This window comes from Cibotium barometz, chromosome 60, assembly GCF_041138505.1.
Source record: "Cibotium barometz isolate CiBa-2024 chromosome 60, ASM4113850v1, whole genome shotgun sequence".
Taxonomy (NCBI): Eukaryota; Viridiplantae; Streptophyta; class Polypodiopsida; order Cyatheales; family Cibotiaceae; genus Cibotium; species Cibotium barometz.
Genome location: NC_141105.1, coordinates 4,507,913 through 4,526,941, shown reverse-complemented (window position 1 = coordinate 4,526,941; position 19,029 = coordinate 4,507,913). Strand labels below are relative to the sequence as shown.

General features: G+C 44.0%; 1 protein-coding gene across 2 annotated transcripts in view; it reads left to right on the top strand.

Moving 5' to 3' along the window:
• LOC147604896 (Plastid-lipid associated protein PAP / fibrillin family protein) overlaps positions 1 to 17,745 on the top strand; it is a 28,194-nt gene extending 10,449 nt beyond the window's left edge. For both annotated transcript variants that reach the window (XM_086793785.1, XM_086793784.1), the window contains exon 4: positions 17,395 to 17,745. In XM_086793785.1, coding sequence (XP_086649911.1) covers positions 17,395 to 17,597 — 203 coding nt within the window. In that variant the 3' untranslated portion in view covers positions 17,598 to 17,745. The remainder of the gene's footprint in view (positions 1 to 17,394) is intronic.
• Positions 17,746 to 19,029: the final 1,284 nt, after the last annotated feature.

Below are 19,029 nucleotides of genomic sequence, written 5' to 3'. Positions count from 1 at the left end.
TTCAGGCCCTATTTAACAAGGCCTTGTGTCTCAATGCAACAACACACACACAGCACATCTTTCTGTTCCAAGCATCTTACTTTCAGTGTTATGTCTTTAATCACATCTTATAAATCACTAATAGATTGAGGAGTCCTCACAGTGGTATCTGCGCAAACAAACTCCAACCCGTAGGATGCCCAAAGCCAAAACCTAACCCAAAAAATCAGCCCGCCTTAACCCTAAAATTAGCCTTAGCAGGGTTTGTATGGAAGAGCAAGAGAGAATGCCCCGTTCAATTTTGCCCCCTTTGTTCAATTTTTGATTTCTCCTAAATTTTCTACACAAAAAGAAAAGGAAAAAACGATGGCAAGCTATAGCCTCACCGTTGTATTTGGCTATGCCCAATGAGTGCCTGGCTCCTTCTGCTCTCCCATGTGCCAGTCTCCGTGCTCTGCTAGGCTGAATCGTCCCCTAGCAATAGCTGCCACCTCTTTGTAAACAACACGCCGTTGATGTTTTTTTTTTAAAATGCTTTAAAAATCATTAAGGCTTCGAACCTTAGGCTTATAAAAAAAACAACAAAAAAGGCCTAATACTTTAAGTTGCAACCACAACTAAGGCCAAGAAAAAAAACGGGCGCCCAATGCCCACCATCCGGTTAACGGCCAGCCCTCAACAAAAAAAAATACTGAACCAAACGGCAAAACAGCGAATCGGCCAGCCTTCACATGCAGCCCCCTAACACACAAAAAAAGCAGCAGCAAAAATGGTGCTGCTTTCATCTCCTTCTACAATACGATAGCCCTGGTCTTCTCCTTTCTGCATAATTTTCAGGTGTGTTTGCTTCAAGCATTTTGTGCTCGACAAATTCCCACACAACAATATAACAACATAACACACATAACAATGTGGTCTTGCTTTATCTCAGAAACCCATCACTTCATAGTCTTACGGGCATAGTACACTTCGGGTAGCAACATTAATTTTTATGGGCTGAAGACACCTACTTGCATTCGTTGGATGCATCTCACCATCTCGCAATAAAATCTTCGTCTGAGGTGGCTTATGGCCGAGAAGACTTGCGACATGAGCTATCTTCAGACACTCCTCCTCGGGCACCCTCCCTTGCTCCTATACTTGTTCCTTTTTTCCTGACACCTTTCTGTATTCAGATAGCCACACCCACTTCTTGTGACCGAGAATACGACGTGTGGATATTCGGGGTTCATACCTTGGAACAGGATTTACCCCATTATGCCTTTCTCTTGGAACGTCATCCTTATCTTGGCCTTGCCATCCCAGAGGCATCTCTTATATTGCACGAGATTAGTATATACCCAGGGGCCGGAGCAGGCTCCCCTCGCATTCAGTGCCCACCCTCGTCACCAGCCTATACTCCTCAAACACCTACTCCCTCACCACTTGCTGCCAGCCCCGGCCCCTTAACCACCCCTCCTAATCGTTCTCGATCATGGCTAAAGACACTCCATAGATGCTCGATCGGAGAAGAATTTGCATTCTGGCTGAGAATGCGGATTGCAAGGCGCTGTAGATCTAGAGGACCTGATCCGTAGTTCTCCCACCAAAAGCGCCTCCCAAGTTCCATCTATGTCCTATCATTTTGCACATCCGCTGAATCAAATTTACCTGACTTACTTCTGTATTTTCCCAAATCTGTTCTAATCTTAGTTCTCCCCGTAGCATCAGGCACCAATCTCTCAAGGATCTTGTCCCAGCCATTGTGACTTCTTCATCCGATTCCTGGCCTTTACCTTGAAATTCTGGATCAATCACAAATGCAACCGCATGCATTGGTGAATGATATCGATCCCACCTTTCTTGACACAAACTTTGAAGTTCTGCCTTCTTAGTTGTGTCGGGCTCCAATGAGAAGATATGCTCCACCATATTGTCCATGCCCTCGTAAACCTTGCCAATGCAAGGTTTTTTCCCATCCACCATACGCAGCATGTAGATGATGGGCTTTGTAATGCTGATGACATGCTCAATCTTCACCCACAAAGGAGCATCCATGATGTGGGTGTAGCATGTTGTTCCCTGTGCGCTACGAGAAGTTGACCGCCTGTTCCTTTCATCACTCACTACAAGCTACTTAAGAATGTTCTGCACAGCCACCAACCTCTCTAGCATTAGGAAATTATATGCAAACCGGGTTTCAAAATATTTTTTCAGATCCAAGTTTGGGGATCTTTTCCTAAACTCAGAGAGGCTAAATGTGTGCCAAGTGATGAATGTGACTACTTCTTTTCCCTTTGCGATGCATGGCGCTACACACGAAAGACCATCAATGTCTTTCAAAAGATTATTCAAGCCATGTGCAATGCATTGGAGCGAATGTGATGTGTGGATACCTTGCCAAAAGAAGATCGTCGATTCGAGGCTTCTCCATCACCAATGACTTGGATCACATCCTAAACACCCACATGCTCGATCACCTCAGCCCATTCCTCCACGATGACTTCAGCATACTTGCTTGTTGGAGAGGCATCATAGGAAGACAGAGAATGTGTTCCCTCGAGAATACGTGATGATGCCATGGATGGAGCGAGATCGGCTATCACTCCATCCATCGCTGATAATGGAGACACCATTGCATTGCCATCCTTCCTTGACATTTTGCATGGCTTGTTCTACAACTTCCTTTTCCTTTTCCAAAAGCGTGGTTCGAAGGCTCTCTGAAGAAGGGGGTGTATAAGTTGGCCCGAACTCAGCAATGAGACGAACCATTTAGTGAAAATAAGGAGACCTTGGCACATTGAAAACGATGTGGTCATGGTAGAAAAGCCTTGCAACAGTTGGATCCACGACTTCTCGTTTGCGTGGATCCCAAGAACCCGCAAGAGTTCTTTGTGTGCCTCTGGGGGGTGGTGGTTGATGCACAGAAGAGGAGCCTACGGATGCAGAGAAGTTGCTTGAAGGAGTGGTAAAGAATTCTGGGTTTGCAGCCACAACTCTTGCAAGAGGAGCGTGAAAAATCACCTCATCATGCCTAGCTTCCAACTCTCTTTTCTTGTCAGCTGAGACTGACAAGCATGGTTGGATTTCTTGCCCAAGCTCATGGATTAAGCGACCGCAAACTCGGTTGACTCCGCCGTGTTTGGTGACACCGCAATAGTGACATTTCCACTTTCTTGCTCCGCCATCTTGATTGGCCTCAAGGACATCCACCTCATCCCACCATGACCATGCATTGGCTTTCTTGGCTCTCTTGGTTCCCTTGGGAGGCATTATGAGAGAGAGAGAGAGAGAGAGAGAGAGATTAGAGCCTTAGACTCTAGAGAGATATGAGAGAGAGAGAGAGAGAGAGAGAGAGAGAGTGTGTCTTGAGGTCAAATTTCAATGCTACCATGACGTTTTTTTCCTTAACGTTGGGAATAAAGTTTTTAGTTGCTGTGAAGGACATTTTTGCCATGCTAACGTTGCAAAACAGGTCGTTTTTTTCCTAACGTTGCAGACTGCAGTTTGTGCGTTATTTTGAGGCCACGATGTTTTCTTGAATTGGGGCTTTTAAGTTTTTTAACAGGGTGCCCAAACATTGGGCACCCTGTTAAATGTTTAAAGATAAAAAAACGTTTTTGCCCAGCATAACGATTTTGACCAACATTTCTTATAGAAACGGCATTCCGGTAAGAAACGGTGTTCCAGGAACGCATGTTCCCGTTCCACGAACAGAATTGACGCGCTCCTAAAAACCATCCCGTTTCACCACGTTCCAGCGTTCCCAACTATATGCATGGCACGTTCCCTCAGTCCTACTCTATGGAACGACGTTCCCATGTGACTATAGTTTATCTTCTCATACCATGCTTTGGTAGCCTTGAGCAGGCCATATAAAGCTTTTCTTAATCTACATAATTTAGACTCAAGTCCCTTCTCAACAAAACCATGAGACTGAGAGACATATACCTACTCATGCAAAGTACCATTCAAGAAGGCAATCTTGATATCCACCTCATGTACATTCCAACCATGATGTGCTACCAATGCAATAATACACCTGATCGTGGTCTCATCAATCTATACCCTTCTCTTGAGCATAACCCTTTGCAACAAGCCTTCCCTTGTAGCGATCAACGCTACCATCAGCTTTACGTTTTAGCTTATAAACCCACTTCGTACTCATGGCCTTTTTACCCATTGCTAAATACCAAGTGTCATTTTTGAGGATTGAGTCGTACTCATCCTGGATAGCCTGCATCCAATGATCATTTTCATGTGCTTCCTCAAAGGAAACACGTTTCTCTTCAGCGCATATAGTGGCAATAAGAGCATGATCCACAAAAGAATAAGATGCATGATGAGAACCTACACATGTCCTACTAGGCAAAGGAGTAGCTAATTTGTTGTCCCACAATGTTTGCACCAGCCATTTTGGCATACTTTTGGATGCCTGTATGGCTTCCCTTTCCTCATCCACCGCATCATCCACAATTGCCTCATCAATAGGCTAATCTGTGGGCTAAAATTCAAGCTGATTTTCAGCCGGTATGGACTGATTTGCAACACCTTGTTATTCATTTACTCCACATATGGTTGCCCGGCATTGTACAAAGGTAGGAGTGTATCAAAGGTATCCTGTGAGCATACATTTTGCTACTTTTTTGCGTAAAAGCATGGACTAAATTGAGTTCTCAACAAAGGCAACATCTCTACTCACCAAAATCGGCTTTGTGGCCAGATGGTAGAGTCTATACCCTTTGCTTTTTAAGCTGTATCCCACAAAAATACATTTTACTACCTTATTATCCAGCTTATTGCATTGTTGCTCAGGCACAAAAGCATAAGCAAGACAACAAATACATTGGTATAATGGCCTGGCTTCTGACAGTAGTTGCATTCGCCTTTCTTCTTAGGCTCATCACTCCTCTTCTCGGCATTCTTTCCAGAAGATTCGGTTAACTCTGTTGTTGGCTATAGCCGCCGTAAGAAAGGGATTTGCCTTTATCTTTTTGACTGCCTAGTCTCCCATACGGATACTAGTTCGGTTTTGCCGAGATTGCTCTTCTTGCAAAAGCACTACAACCAACTCATCAAACGTAAGGACATTGGGGTTACCCTTCATCATGAGCCGAAGTGTGGATGCAAAACCTTGGTATGAATCTAGAGGGAGGAATGCATGGTGGGTTGAGTCAATGCAAGATTTTGATATGGAAATAAAATATCAGAAGGGTAGCCTAAATCGAGCGGCGGATGCCTTGAGTAGAATTGGGGAAGTGAACTCTTTAAGCTTCACCGAGATTAGGGTTGATCTTTATGACTCTCTGAGAGAGCTATGTAAGACTGAGAGTCATTTTGGTCAGTATTGGCACCAGGTTCAGGCAGGAAGCTCCATAGATTGGATGGAGACTCAAGAGTCATGCCATCTGTAAGTGTAGCAGGTGGTCAGTTCCTTATCCAGAATGAGAAGGTTTGTGTACCGGATGATGTTGAGATTAGGAAAAGGATCCTGTATGAATGTCATACACAGTTATAGCAAACCTATGAGTTAGTAAAACAGACATTTTATTGGCCTAAGATGAAGTATATGTTTAGCACTATGTGGTTAAGTGTCGTCAATGTCAAGTGAATAAGGCGCAACGCCTTAGGGCTAGACGTATATTACATCCTCTAGAGATCTGAGGAGGTAAATGGGAGAGTGCTTCCATGGACTTCATTGTAGGTATGCCATGGACCAACAAATGGCATGATGCCATTTGGGTGGTGGTAGACAGATTGATGCAGTTGACACGATTTTTACCTACAAAAGTGATAGTGAAAGGAAACTAAATTGGTGCAATAGTTTCTTGAGCAGCTTTGCATGTTGTATGGACTGCCTTTTGATATAGTCAATGATAGGGACTCGACGTTTTCTGGACATTTCTAGCAGCTAGTTCATGCATACATCTCCAAGAGAGTCCATAGATTGGGAGAAGTAAATCCCGATGGTCGAGTTTGCCTATAACAGTGCAAAGCATGTGGCTACTCGTTACAATCCATTATTGTGACATCTTTGTATTCACTCGAAGGTACTAAGGCTGACAGTACATCTGCTTATGGGACTTCTATGATATTGTGTACTAGTCACATGAGATGGTAAAGTTGGGTATGGTTCACAGTTGGCCGCACCATGAACTATAACTGCAACTATGGATGGTTTTTGCCTTTGGAACTAAGGTATGACTAAGGAAGATTGGGACATTGATCTTTGTCATATGGTTCTGGTTGTTCTTGACCACGAGATCGGTCAATTGGATATTGAGATGATGCTATTTGTGGAGTTGGTCTCCTTTGGAATGGCATGTTTTGGTTGAGCTCAAAGTCTGCGCCAACCTGAGCTAACACTTCGAGACTCTATGAAGGGCATAAGTCTTGCAAGCAGTCCTAGAGTTGGTTTGGTTTGGTTCATATATGGATTGAACTCTATTTGTGCATGTATTTATACACTTTCGGAGGTATTATTGTATTTTGGTGCCATTGGATCCTGGTACTCTTGGGAATACATGGGTAATACTCTCGATGTGTCAGGATGAGATGCATGTATACTGGTATGATACATCAAGTATACTGGTATGATACATCAAGTACTTTATTATGTTCATGGATGCATCACTGAGTGTGCCTCCTACGGGATGGCCATAAGTAGAGTGGGTAAAGCATCAAGAGGGACGTATGTGGGAAGTGCTTAGTGGATGTATAGTTTAGATGCATCGAGTGCTTTCATATGCTCTTGTTGTACCATCAGTCGTGGGTCGTGCAAGATATACATGGGTGTAAGGCTTGCGAGCAACCCTGAGACTGTTATACTGGAGTAGGTAGAGCATCTTGAGAAGCATATTGTTTGCGAATGCATATATGTGTCATGCATATGTTTGTCATATGTAGAATGATGCATGGTTCTGTTTTTGGCTAACACAGGTTACATGTTTCCATTTGGTTTTAGACTTTTGCTACAGGTTCTGAAGGAACAAGCAAGAGTTGTTTGTCACTTCGACGTGACAGTGTGGCCTTATTGTTTAGGATGATTGTTTCATCACCCAGATGCACTCGAGGGGCATTGCTTTGGTCATATGGGGAATCTTTTGGATACTTACTGTGTTATTGAGTGCAATCGAGGACGCTTGCTATTTTTCAAAAGGGGGGTATGTTACGACCCTGTGTTTTTCCCTCTAGACAACAAGCAGGTGGGCACGGGCACGAGATGGACACTGTGAAAGGCATCAGTTTGGATGTGAAAAGGAAAACCATATATGGTGGCCAGCCCAAGTGTGAAAGGGGACAAAATGGAGTTTTAAAGTTTGTAAGGTTTAATAAACCTTACAAGGCTTATAATATTAATATATTTAAAAGCATGCGTTTTGCTGTTGCTTTTGGCGTTTTTGATGAAAAGCGTATCGCCTCTTTAAAAAGGGCGAAGGGTGGCGGATTGGAGGTGTGTCACCGTGTGGAGTCATTGTGTGGTCGCCGTGTGGTACAGGCGGCTACCAAGGGGCTACGCGAACATGTGGAACAGGCGGCTGCGTGTACATGTGGTACCGGTGAAGCGTTGCTGCGCATGGTCTGCAGCAGCGTTGGTGCTGCAGCACTTGGTCTGCAGCGGGTGCTGATGTGCACGGTCTACAGCAGGTGCTGTTGCGCCTGGGCTCCAGGCAGGTGCTGCTATGCATGGGCTCCAGGCAGGCGCTGCTACGCGTGCGCTACAACCGCGTATGGCTGTGCATACGGACTGCATCCAGCCGGGCAGCCAGGCAGGTGACCACGTGGCTGCGCATGGGCTACTGCTAGCAAAAGGCGACCAGGTGGGTGTGCGTAGGGGTTGTTGTCAGTCGGGCAGCCAGGCGGGTTTCAGGTAGAGGCTGCACGTGTGGAAGACCAAGTGGCTGCGCATATGGGTTGCAGCTAGCAACAGGAGCCAGGCGGATGCAGGCAGGTTTCATGTGTGGAAGCAGCCAGCAGAGACATCTCAAGGCGACTGTTGGGTTAGACAGCACGACTCTATCTCTCTCTTGGAAGAAGGCGAGCTGAAGGAGACACCGAGGGGCTAACAGCCAAGGGGTTTCTCTCTCTCTCTCTCTCTCTCTACAAGCAGGTTTTATTTTACGAGATTGGGATACAGAGGATCAAGTTAAGCAGCACAAGATGATGTTCTTGGAAGAGATGTGTGTTGCTCTTCGTCTTGGACTTATGTGTATTTAGGGATGGCTTGACACGTCCTCTATCTTTCTCTCTCTAGATTTTTTGCACCGTGATTGGATGGTGCATATGCGGATTTTTGTCATGGAACAGGACATTGGTTTTTCAAGAGGAAACATGACTTTGGTATCGAGGAAACAAGCCTATGGCGTATGGATACAGGTCTATGGTTTATCAGATACAGGCCTTTGGTTTCATGTGGAAAGCATGTCTTTGGATTCATGTGAACAGGTTCTAGTTTTCTCGAGGTTACATGCAAGCTGTGACTATAGGAAGGACATGTGGTTTGGTACAGCCCTACTGTTGTCTAGGAAAGGGTTGTGGGATCCATGATAGCTATGGAGAAGACCTTTTCAAGTAGGGAGGTGTTGTACAGGTGGGCCTTCTCTTTGGAATGCTTTGCAATGATAACGAGAGTTCTTATTTGGAAGTCCTCGGTGAAAGCTATAAAGGATCCTATCGATAGAGGATTCGACAAGTTGTACTTTGTACTCAAATTTTGATCGAGTAAAGAAATACCGCAAGGGGCGCCACTGCGTTTTGGGGCCAATCGGTGTCCTTGTACTATTTGCAGGAGCACTCTAGCTTCCCCTGTTTGTTTTCCTTTTCAAGGTTCCCATGGGTGATGAAGCGTTTTGTGTGCGAGTGTTTGTTCCACCGCCCGTTAGATTTTCTCAAGGCCGGTTTCATGGTTCCATTGCCGGGATATCGTCGACTTTCTCCAGGTGGCGAGCCCGTGGTTGTCACATCAAAAGCTTCTACATGTGGAAAGTGAAAAGGAAGTACAGGAGAGACAGTGCAGGATTATGAGTCTTTGCCTATATGAGGTAAAGAGCAAAAGCTAAAGATGAAGCTTAGGAGAAAAGACACCAAGGACAGGAAGTAGTCAGCTAGGAACAAGAAGCAGTTGAAGTGTTATGGTGCAAGAGATGGGTTGAAGGCTATGGCTTTTGACACTTTGTCACTGGTGGTATCTTCACAGAGGCTTCATGGGGTTCGGAAGGCAGCTTCTTTCTATGTTTAGCAATGGTGGTCTACTATGCTTCATTAGGGACTTGTGCTTACCACTTGGGTGGAGTGCAAGCAGGTTTTGGGTGCCTGAGGATGTATGAGATGAGGCTCAGATGGAAGTGGAGGAACTTGATGAGGTTCTTATTCCCGAGCAGATACTGGCACATAAGGAAAGAAAGGTACAAGGTAAAGTTTCCTGTCGCTATCTTGTGAAGTTCAAGAACTGGTCACCGATGGATGCGAAGTGGATGGAGGAGAGTGACTTAGCAGATTCACCTCAGGTATTGCAGCTTTATCTTGAAGCCTTTGAGTTGGAGCCGACTCTTGTTACGGCTCATTCAGGTTCAGCAGAGCATAGGTCTGGAGCATTACCTGATGCTCAAGAGGGGGTTAGCACCTCCGCTCCCTTGTTACAGACAGGCTCAGTTTTCATCTAGGAAGTCGCTTAGTGACATCTTTGTATTCACTTGAAGGTACTGAGGCTGACAGTACATCTGCTTATGGGACTTCTATGATATTGTGTACTAGTCACATGAGATGGTAAAGTTGGGTATGGTTCACAGTCGGCTGCACCATGAACTATAACTGCAACTATGGATGGTTTTTGCCTTTGGAACTAAGGTATGACTGAGGAGGATTGGTACATTGATCTTTGTCATATGGTTCTGGCTGCTCCTAACCACAGGATTGGTCAATTGGATATTGAGGTGATGCTATTTGTGGAGTTGGTCTCCTTTGGAATGGCATGTTTTGGTTGAGCTCAAAGTCTGCGCCAACCTGAGCTAACACTTCGAGACTCTATGAAGGGCATAAGTCTTGCAAGCAGTCCTAGAGTTGGTTTGGTTTGGTTCATATATGGATTGAACTCTATTTGTGCCTGTATTTATACACTTTCGGAGGTATTATTGTATTTTGGTGCCATTGGATCTGGGTACTCTTGGGAATACATGGGTAATACTCTCGATGTGTCAGGATGAGATGCATGTATACTGGTATGATACATCAAGTACTTTATTATGTTCATGGATGCATCACTGAGTGTGCCTACTGCTGCAGGATGGCCATAAGTAGAGTGGGTAAAGCATCAAGAGGGACATATGTGGGAAGTGCTTAGTGGATGTATAGTTTAGATGCATTGAGTGCTTTCATATGCTCTTGTTGTACCATCAGTCGTGGGTCGTGCGGGATATACATGGGTGTAAGGCTTGCGAGAGCAACCCTGAGACTGTTATACTGGAGTAGGTAGAGCATCCTGAGGAGCATATTGTTTGCGAATGCATACATGTGTCATGCATATGTTTGTCATATGTAGAATGATGCATGGTTCTATTTTTGGCTAACACAGGTTACATGTTTCCATTTGGTTTTAGACTTTTGCTACAGGTTCTGAAGGAACAAGCAAGAGTTGTTTGTCACTTCGACGTGACAGTGTGGCCTTATTGTTTGCGACGATTGTTTCATCACCCAGATGCACTCAAGGGGCATTGCTTTGGTCATATGGGGAATCTTTTGGATACTTACTGTGTTATTGAGTGCAATCGAGGATGCTTGCTATTTTTCAAAAGGGGGGTATGTTACGACCATGTGTTTTTCCCTCTGGACAACAAGCAGGTGGGCACGGGCACGAGATGGACAATGTGAAAGGCATCAGTTTGGATATGAAAAGGAAACCCATATATGGTGCCAGCCCAAGTGTGAAAGGGGACAAAAAGGATTTTTAAAGTTTGTAAGGTTTAATAAACCTTACAAAGCTTATAATATTAATATATTTATAAGCATGCGTTTTGCTGTTGCTTTTGGTGTTTTTGATGAAAAGCTTATCGCCTTTTTAAAAAGGGCAAAGGGTGGCGGATTGGAGGTGTGTCACCGTGTGGAGTCATCGTGTGGTCCCCGTGTGGTACAGGCGGCTACCAAGGGGCTACGCGAACATGTGGAACAAGCGGCTGCACATATGTGTGCCAAGCGGCTGCGTGTACAAGTGGTACCGATGAATCGCTGCTGCACATGGTCTACAGCTGGTGCTGCTTCACTTGGTCGACCATAATAAATGACCTTGTGTATGTGTCAGCCAACTTGTGCCTATTTGCCCAAGTTGCTAGCCTCAAAGAAGAGAAATCGGCTACTTACGACCATAATAAATGACCTTGTGTATGTGTCAGCCAACTTGTGCCTATTTGCCCAAGTTGCTAGCGGTGACTTTGAGCATGAGAGTCATAGATATGGAGCCATAGTCTCAGTCGGATGACGACGACTCTCCACCTCCGCCTCTGTCTCCACCTACACCGATGCATGATGCATATATGGATGATCGAGCTGACATCTTAGCACCTATTTGATATCACCTAGGACTTCAAATTTCTTTGTTCTTAGCTATCTAGTTTTCACTATGTGGTTGTATGTTGTACAAGCTATTATACTTGTGGTTTTCTATGTATGAACAAGGTCATTGAGTTTGCTATCAAAATGTTCTCTTTGTCTACTTTCAATTGTACATTTGTCTCTTTTTTGTCTACTTTGAATTGTATACTTGTCTACTCATGTGTATTGAAATATGATGATGTGGCGTTCCGGATCCCGTTCCGGATTGGCCTCTCGTTCCCGTTCCTTGGTGACTTTGAGATAAACACATACTTCGTTGCAAATGGTTTTTGCAACAGTCCAACTGAGAGTACCCTCTATGTAAAGAGGAGCAAAGATTGTTTTTTGGTCATCGTTTTATATGTCGATGACATGTTGCTCACAGGCCCTAAGGAGTGAGAAGATTTCAGCCTTAAAGATTGAATTACATGTGTCATTTGAGATGATAGATTTGGGCTCGTTGCATTATTATTTGAGCATACAGTTTATGTAGTGTGATGATGGTATTGTGATTAGTTGCTGTCAAAGTACACCCTTGCTTGGTACATCTATGTGTGTGTTGCTACCTTGATCTCCACTCCAACAGACCCTTGGCAACAGGATAGTTAGCAGATTCTCTACATACCCGAGACCTTGATACAGGACCCGGAGATTTGTATGGGGATTGAGGAGCTATGGGTGAGCTTGGTCTTTAATGAGGGCACAACAGCGAGCGACGACTGTGGATACCGGGCTGAGTGAGATCAACAGCATTCTCCACGAGGCAACTAAGACTAGGTTAGCGAAGTTTAAAGAGCAGGAGAGGAGTCTCCTCCGGGCTCAGTGAGATCAACAACATTCTCCACGAGGCAACTAAGACTAGGTTAGCGGAGTTTAAAGAGTAGGAGAGGAGTCTCCGCCAGAGCCTAGCCTCCCTTCAGCGCGTGCAAAAGTTCACCTCGGAAAGCGCTTGGATTGAGGCTCGGATGGCCACAGCCCACACGGAGATCAACTCCATAGAGGAGAGGAGAGTGGAGAACAGGTTTCATGCCTGTGTGTCTTTTTGGACTCGGGCTCAATAGATACTACCGGAGGGATGGCATCCGGAGGCTGAGGATCGGATGGTACCATTGTTCCCTGGTTCGATCCATAGCCACTTGCTTCTTTAGTTCCCTCCTCACTACAGAGTCTCACTCCTTGTTGGTACAAGACGTGAGAAACAACGCAAAAACGATTGCGGACCATATTCGGGCTACTTTTTGAGGGTCTAAACGACAAAATCACGAAAAACTCAGAGAGAAAAAGTTGTACTCCAAAAATACTATGACTCTCTTATACAAAGTTTTTCCGAATTCCTTTTGGAACACCTTCAAAAATGGGCTGCGAAACAAGGAAAATCTTCCTAGATTTTTTTTTTTGTCTTGAGACAATGATGGAAAATAGGTTTTGATACAATCATGCACTTTTTCTGGAAAAATATCTCTAAGAGGTTGTTCACGTGCGTGTAGCGTCTAAGCTAATTTGGGCAAATGGACACTCGTTTGACCCAACAAATGGTATGCTAGGCCTCTTGTCATAAATCCTAGAAAGCAAAAAAAAAAAAAAAGAGTGCTTGCTCATTAAGGAGAGAGGGTATGGTAACATATGCGTGGGGTGGTCCCATGGGCTCTCCGGAGCTTCTTGATGACACCCTTCTCTTCCAAGGAGATTGTAGAGGCTTTGCAAGAACTCCCTAGGGGCAAGTGCCCAAGTGAGGATGGGGTTCAAGTTCCCTTGTTTCTTTGTCACTAGGAGCTCATGGAGGGCAGCTTCTGAGCGGCCTTCAATGAGATTATGATTTCCGGATCTATGCTAGAGGGATTGACCGAGGGTTTGATTCAGATTCTCGAGGAGGGAGGTGACAGGTTGGAGATTCGCCGGTGGATACCTATCACCCTCGTGGGGACATCCTACAAAACCATTAGCGGTTGACTGTAGCAACCACCCCCCCATAGGTTTTATCCAGGATAGGAGCATAATATCTTCACCTTTTGGGAGGCATCTGCCACTGCCCCATCTATGGCAGCAAGACTACGCGATTCTCTTGCTGGATTTCGAGAAAGCCTAGGACAGGGTGGATTGGGGCTTTCTTGGGGAGACTATGTGCAGGATGGGTTCCCCCGCCATTACACAAGAGTTGTCCCCTTGCACCCTCTCTTTCTTTTTGTGGTGGAGGCAATAAGCAATTTTTAAGCTTCCCAAGAGACCAGACTACAGGGCCTGAGGCTTCTGATTAGATCTCAAGAGGAGCTCCTCAATTTAGAGTTTGTAGATGACACAGCCGCCTACCTCTCCAGAGATGTGGAGAATAGATCTAGCCTTGTCTTCTTATTTCTTTTCACTTTTCGAGAGCTAATATTTTTACTCTCTCACTTTCTTAATATTTCTAACCTTATAGTCTCTCTCTCTCTCTCTCTCTCTCTCTCTAAGTGCACTCTCTTTCTTCTTGAAATCTATATTAAAAGAGAATCATTACGTGGTTTGAGAGGGATCTTACACAACAACCAAACAAGGCCACATCAGCGCTAAGAAGCAAGCAACCAAGTGTATGCTAATTAGATCCACATAAGCAATGCAAATGGCCACGATGTCAGCATAAGTAACTACATGGAGGATAGTTGTCACAACATCATTAAAACTCCACATGAAACGGTAACACAGGGAGGCGGCGAGCAAAGTTTAATGCCTTTAAGATGCAATTGAGAGCTTTTGCTGGGCCTCAAGAGCACAGATCAATTGGCACAAGTCGTGCAGATTTTAGGTTAGCTCATCCCCTACCCCGGCTTTGCACCTAGTAGAGTTCTTCTAGTGGATTTGAGGGGTATCCGAGTGTGTTATCTTGGCTGCCAGGTCAGGATCGACATCGCCTCAGCGCAGTGCCTTGTCCCCTCCTCGTAAGCATTCAGAAGAAGCTTCTATATTGGAGCATGTCGATGCTCTTGCTTGCTGGTCGCATAGTGGTAGCAAACCAGATCCATCATCACCCCTAGGTTAGTCATGTTAACTTTGTAGGGTCCTCAGGATGTAACACCCCAACTCCTCCTGGTAAGATGCCTACCTATCGGCTTGTGGGATTTGATTATTTAACCTAGCCAGCTGCCAAGTTGAATAACTCTTATGGCAAGAATGCCCAAACTGAGCACAAATTGTAGGGTTCTCTGTTTACCAACAATCCAACAACAGAAATGAATGAACCAGAAATCATGTTACTTATTGGTAGTGTGAACACAAACCAAGAAGGTTGTGCATCTTGCTAGTGAGTTGACCTGCCTGCTAGCAGACTCCCAGGCACCTTCATGCTTTTAGACCTCAGCCATGGACTGGGCAGCCTTCTGTTGATCACGAGCAACTTCTGTGAAGCATGGGTTGAAGAAGCAACACCATAGGAAGCCCTCTATGCAGTAAGCACAGGCGAGAACAGTATGGGTAAAAATGGAGGAGCTTCGGGAAGGTCATACAGCTGCATTACAAGGTGGTTGCAATTGCGTGTAACAAAGCAGCAGTTGAAATTGTGTAAAACCGCGAAGGTGTCTTGGGTGGCGGTTTGCCCAAAAAAAAAAACACTCAGCCACCTTAATGGTCCACGTGAAACTTCCAAAAGAAGGGGGCACCACCTTGGAAGGTGTTGAGACCTCTCTCCACATACCACGTGGAAGTTACTAGGGGTTGTAAGTGAAAATTATACTCCACTATGGATTATCTGCATTGTTTGGATATGGCCATTTTAATAGAGTTCACACTATAGCATACATTATTCATGTTACAAAGCAAGGCATCTCAATAAATCATACTTTGTACGTCATACAATATGTACACAAAAGCCTTGATGTAACTAGAAGTGGCAGCACGGCAAGCGAAAGATGTATCGACACATTCAAGCCACTATGGGGTTCACATCTAGAGGTTGGTATGCTCTAGGGTCTGTACATCCCAGAGATCGTTATGTTTCTCAATCAAAGGTTGTTGCATCTCTCAATTGGTACATCCTAGTGATTAGTATGGATATACTGATGCTGACATGATGCACCAAAAGCTTCATAAAAGGAGTTTCAAATATTACTTACCACCTACAAAACACATAGGAACACGTGTTAGTGCACTGTACATGCTAGCTCACACTCGTCCAAGGTATTCATAGAAGTCCCAAGGCCCGTTGGACAATTCAAAGACCTCTGGAAAATAAGTCTTAGGTGATGATGCCAAGGTCTATGGTTATATTGCCAGAGAGACTGCAAAGCAAAGGCAGTGGGATATGAGGGACGCTCAGGCGATGTTTGTTATTGCTTTGTTTGTCAAGAGGACAATTATTCTGCATATCAAGTCTTGCAGGACAACAAAGAATGCTTGAGATACCTTGGAAAGGATGTATCAAGTCAGAAATGAAGCTAGGGTTATGTATTTGAAAAGGCAACTAGAGATTCTGTCAATGGATGAAGGTGCCTCCATGACATATCATCTCACTAATGTCAAGGCTTTGAGAGAACACCTGCTTCGGATTGATGAAGTCATAGATGACCAGAAATTGGTGACTACCATCTTGAACTCCTTTCCTAGATCTTATTACCTCTCTCAATCTTTCTTTGAGAGGAGGTGCACCCATCATGTTTGATGAGCTTGTGGAATTGTTACCTTAGGAGCAAACATGGACCAATTTGCAATCTCTCATGCTTCAGGACAAAGCATTTGTGACAAAGGACACAAAGGCAAAGGAAAATGTAAAAATTCAGCCTTTGCTTTTCGTGACAAGAAGACCACTAAGGTTGATTCTGAGGAAAAGGGTGATGCATCAAAAGCACCCAACAAGAAAGGCACGCGTCAAAATTGTCACAAACATGGACACTACATTAGTCAGCATGCCAATCTGGCACAAGTGTTGATGTGTAGGTAGTTGTCACTTTACTGATAAGTGTGCTAGGCTAAGGTTCTAACCCTTTATTTAATGTGTGCATATATGCACTACCCCTAGCACTTTTATTCCTAACACCCTAACTACCAAACACATTTCCACTACTAAGGTGTGAACAGTTCCAGCAATAGCTTACGTCCACGGGTACCACCAAATGGGACATGTCCAACTGGTGACATCTCCCGATTCCTTGCCTCTGCCAAAGTCGGGTTGGGTGTGAAGAATCTTTAAACACCCTCCGCGAGAAGCACTAGAATCCAAAAACTGGTTAATGAGGGACTGCCTATAGTAAATGATCTTCATTGTCACACACTTGAGTATAAAGAATGGGTTCTGCCTATAGTAAATGATCTTCATTGCCACACACTTGAGTATAAAGAATGGGTTCTGTCAAGGCACCAATCAAATATTATTTTGTAAGAGGGTATAGAGTTGAGTAAAGGGTCCTCAATACCTGAAAAGTGCATAGAAATCGGTGCGGGGACTGTCATCTTTGAATGCAGGACCGTGGACCAGGAATTCTAAAGAAAATCAGTAATATCTTCGCTGTCATGTGAAAGTCTGGCTGCTTCTGTTTCCTTACGTTTCATCTTTGGGAATCTAATTGCATCGTTAATCAGTTTGATTGGCTGCATTAAAATCTCCAGATAGAGCGACAGGTCCCTGCATAGTGTGAATAATTGTGATGTACCACCATATTTAGTCCCATCGGAGGGGAAATTGGGTAGGAGGGTGGGGGTGTTTGGGTTGCATTCGTTTGCAATATGGTCTGAGCTTCTGCTCTCTCGACATTCACATGCATGTATCCTGTGTCAACCTTCTCCTTCATATTATAAGCAAACTCAGAACCTTGAACGTGCGTGTGTGTACGCACGCGCGCAGAGAGAGAGAGAGAGAGAGAGAGAGAGATCCTCCCAATTATATTTCAGGCAAGCTGGAGGCTTTGGATAGCAGATGGATTAAGGTAACCTTTGATTCTCCTGACTTGAAGCTTGGGCCATTCGAATTTCAGTATGGTGAAACTACTAGCGTCAAAATTGCAATTATTTACTTGGATGAGAGGATAAGGCTTGGGAGAGGATCGAGAGGATCTTTATTTGTATTTAGAAGATGTAACAGCTTTGATGGATAACATAATTCATGCTATGCTGGACCTCTTACTCATGTGGTTTCGATATTTATTCGATATTGTTTGACATCTTCCGAGGCCATGAATGCTTGGTGAAAGCGAGATTGTAAGTTTGATTTAAGTCAAAATAGGTGGGGGCTGCAAAAATCAATTATTTGTGCTTTTTTCTTACAACTCTCAATTAAACATGGGTTGTGTGGCATTGAGAAACAAAAACACACAGTATTAGACCGGAGTTGTCATGAGACAACAAACTTTCTGAAGCAAACAAATTTAGCAATAATCTCATGAGGGCTGCGATATGGTGATTGGTATGATGATGAGCACAGTATGGTGTGTACTCGTGGTTGCTGTAGTGCCCCAGGCATGCTAAATGGAGCTTGTCCAATGAATGGCAATTCAGTGGGTAGCACTTCTTTCTAAAGCTCTAATGAGTCAAAAAATCACTACTAGCAACTTGACAATATCCGGCTGAGGCTTCCAGAATGCAAACCAGCATATGACTTCTTATTTATGCAGCCATCTACACAGCTCAAATCAACATCCTCCTGAATAAATTCATGTTTGTCTGAACTCAATTTATCTCTCCATAACCAAATATTGAAGAAGAGTCAAGTGAACTCCGCAGCAATTTAATCTCGACTTAACCCTGTTTTTCACTCCATAGAAGTTTTATTCATGATTTTTTTTATTTTTATTTTTATTTTTTTTTTAAAAAATGGAAGCAAATCTTTGATAGAGGTAACTGAATAGTAGTTATGATCTCTTTTTCCAGAATACTAGTGAAGAGTAGTGACTATGATGTATAAATTTCCTAATTAGAACCAATGGCTCATAAGCAACAAATGAAAGAGGATTAAACCCAGTACTAACATAAGGCGGAATGAAAAAGAGCATATGGTAACACCCTTCAACGTAATCTCCCTAGACTCCGAACGAATAGGCAAGAGAAAAGGTAACTAAAATAAAACCTCATCCAAATGTATTCATCTATGTTTGACCACCTAAAAGCCCATAGAAGCTCATGACCCTAAATATATCATGCACTTGTTTGCAACGCCGTCCATGCCATCATACAAACATTCAAATGAGAAATAGCTACAAGAGGAAATTGCAAAATCCTAATAAGATGGATAAAGCGACAATACTATTTCAAACAAAACGCCTATTGCTAAACCAAGGTTATGAACAATAATCCTTCTCTCTTCAAACAAGGCAACAAGGCAGTCTATTTAACCAAAAGGTGGTGAACAATAATCCTTCTCTTTTTATACAACAGTTCTACATAAAATGTTCAAGGCTTGAGCTCTTATTTCTACCGGCCTTGTTGCACGTGGGCAGATGAAGCACCACCAGCCACATTTTGCATGCCATGGGTAGCATTGTTCAAACTCCATTAAGTGATTGTACATGCACCATCATAGGCAAAGTTGAG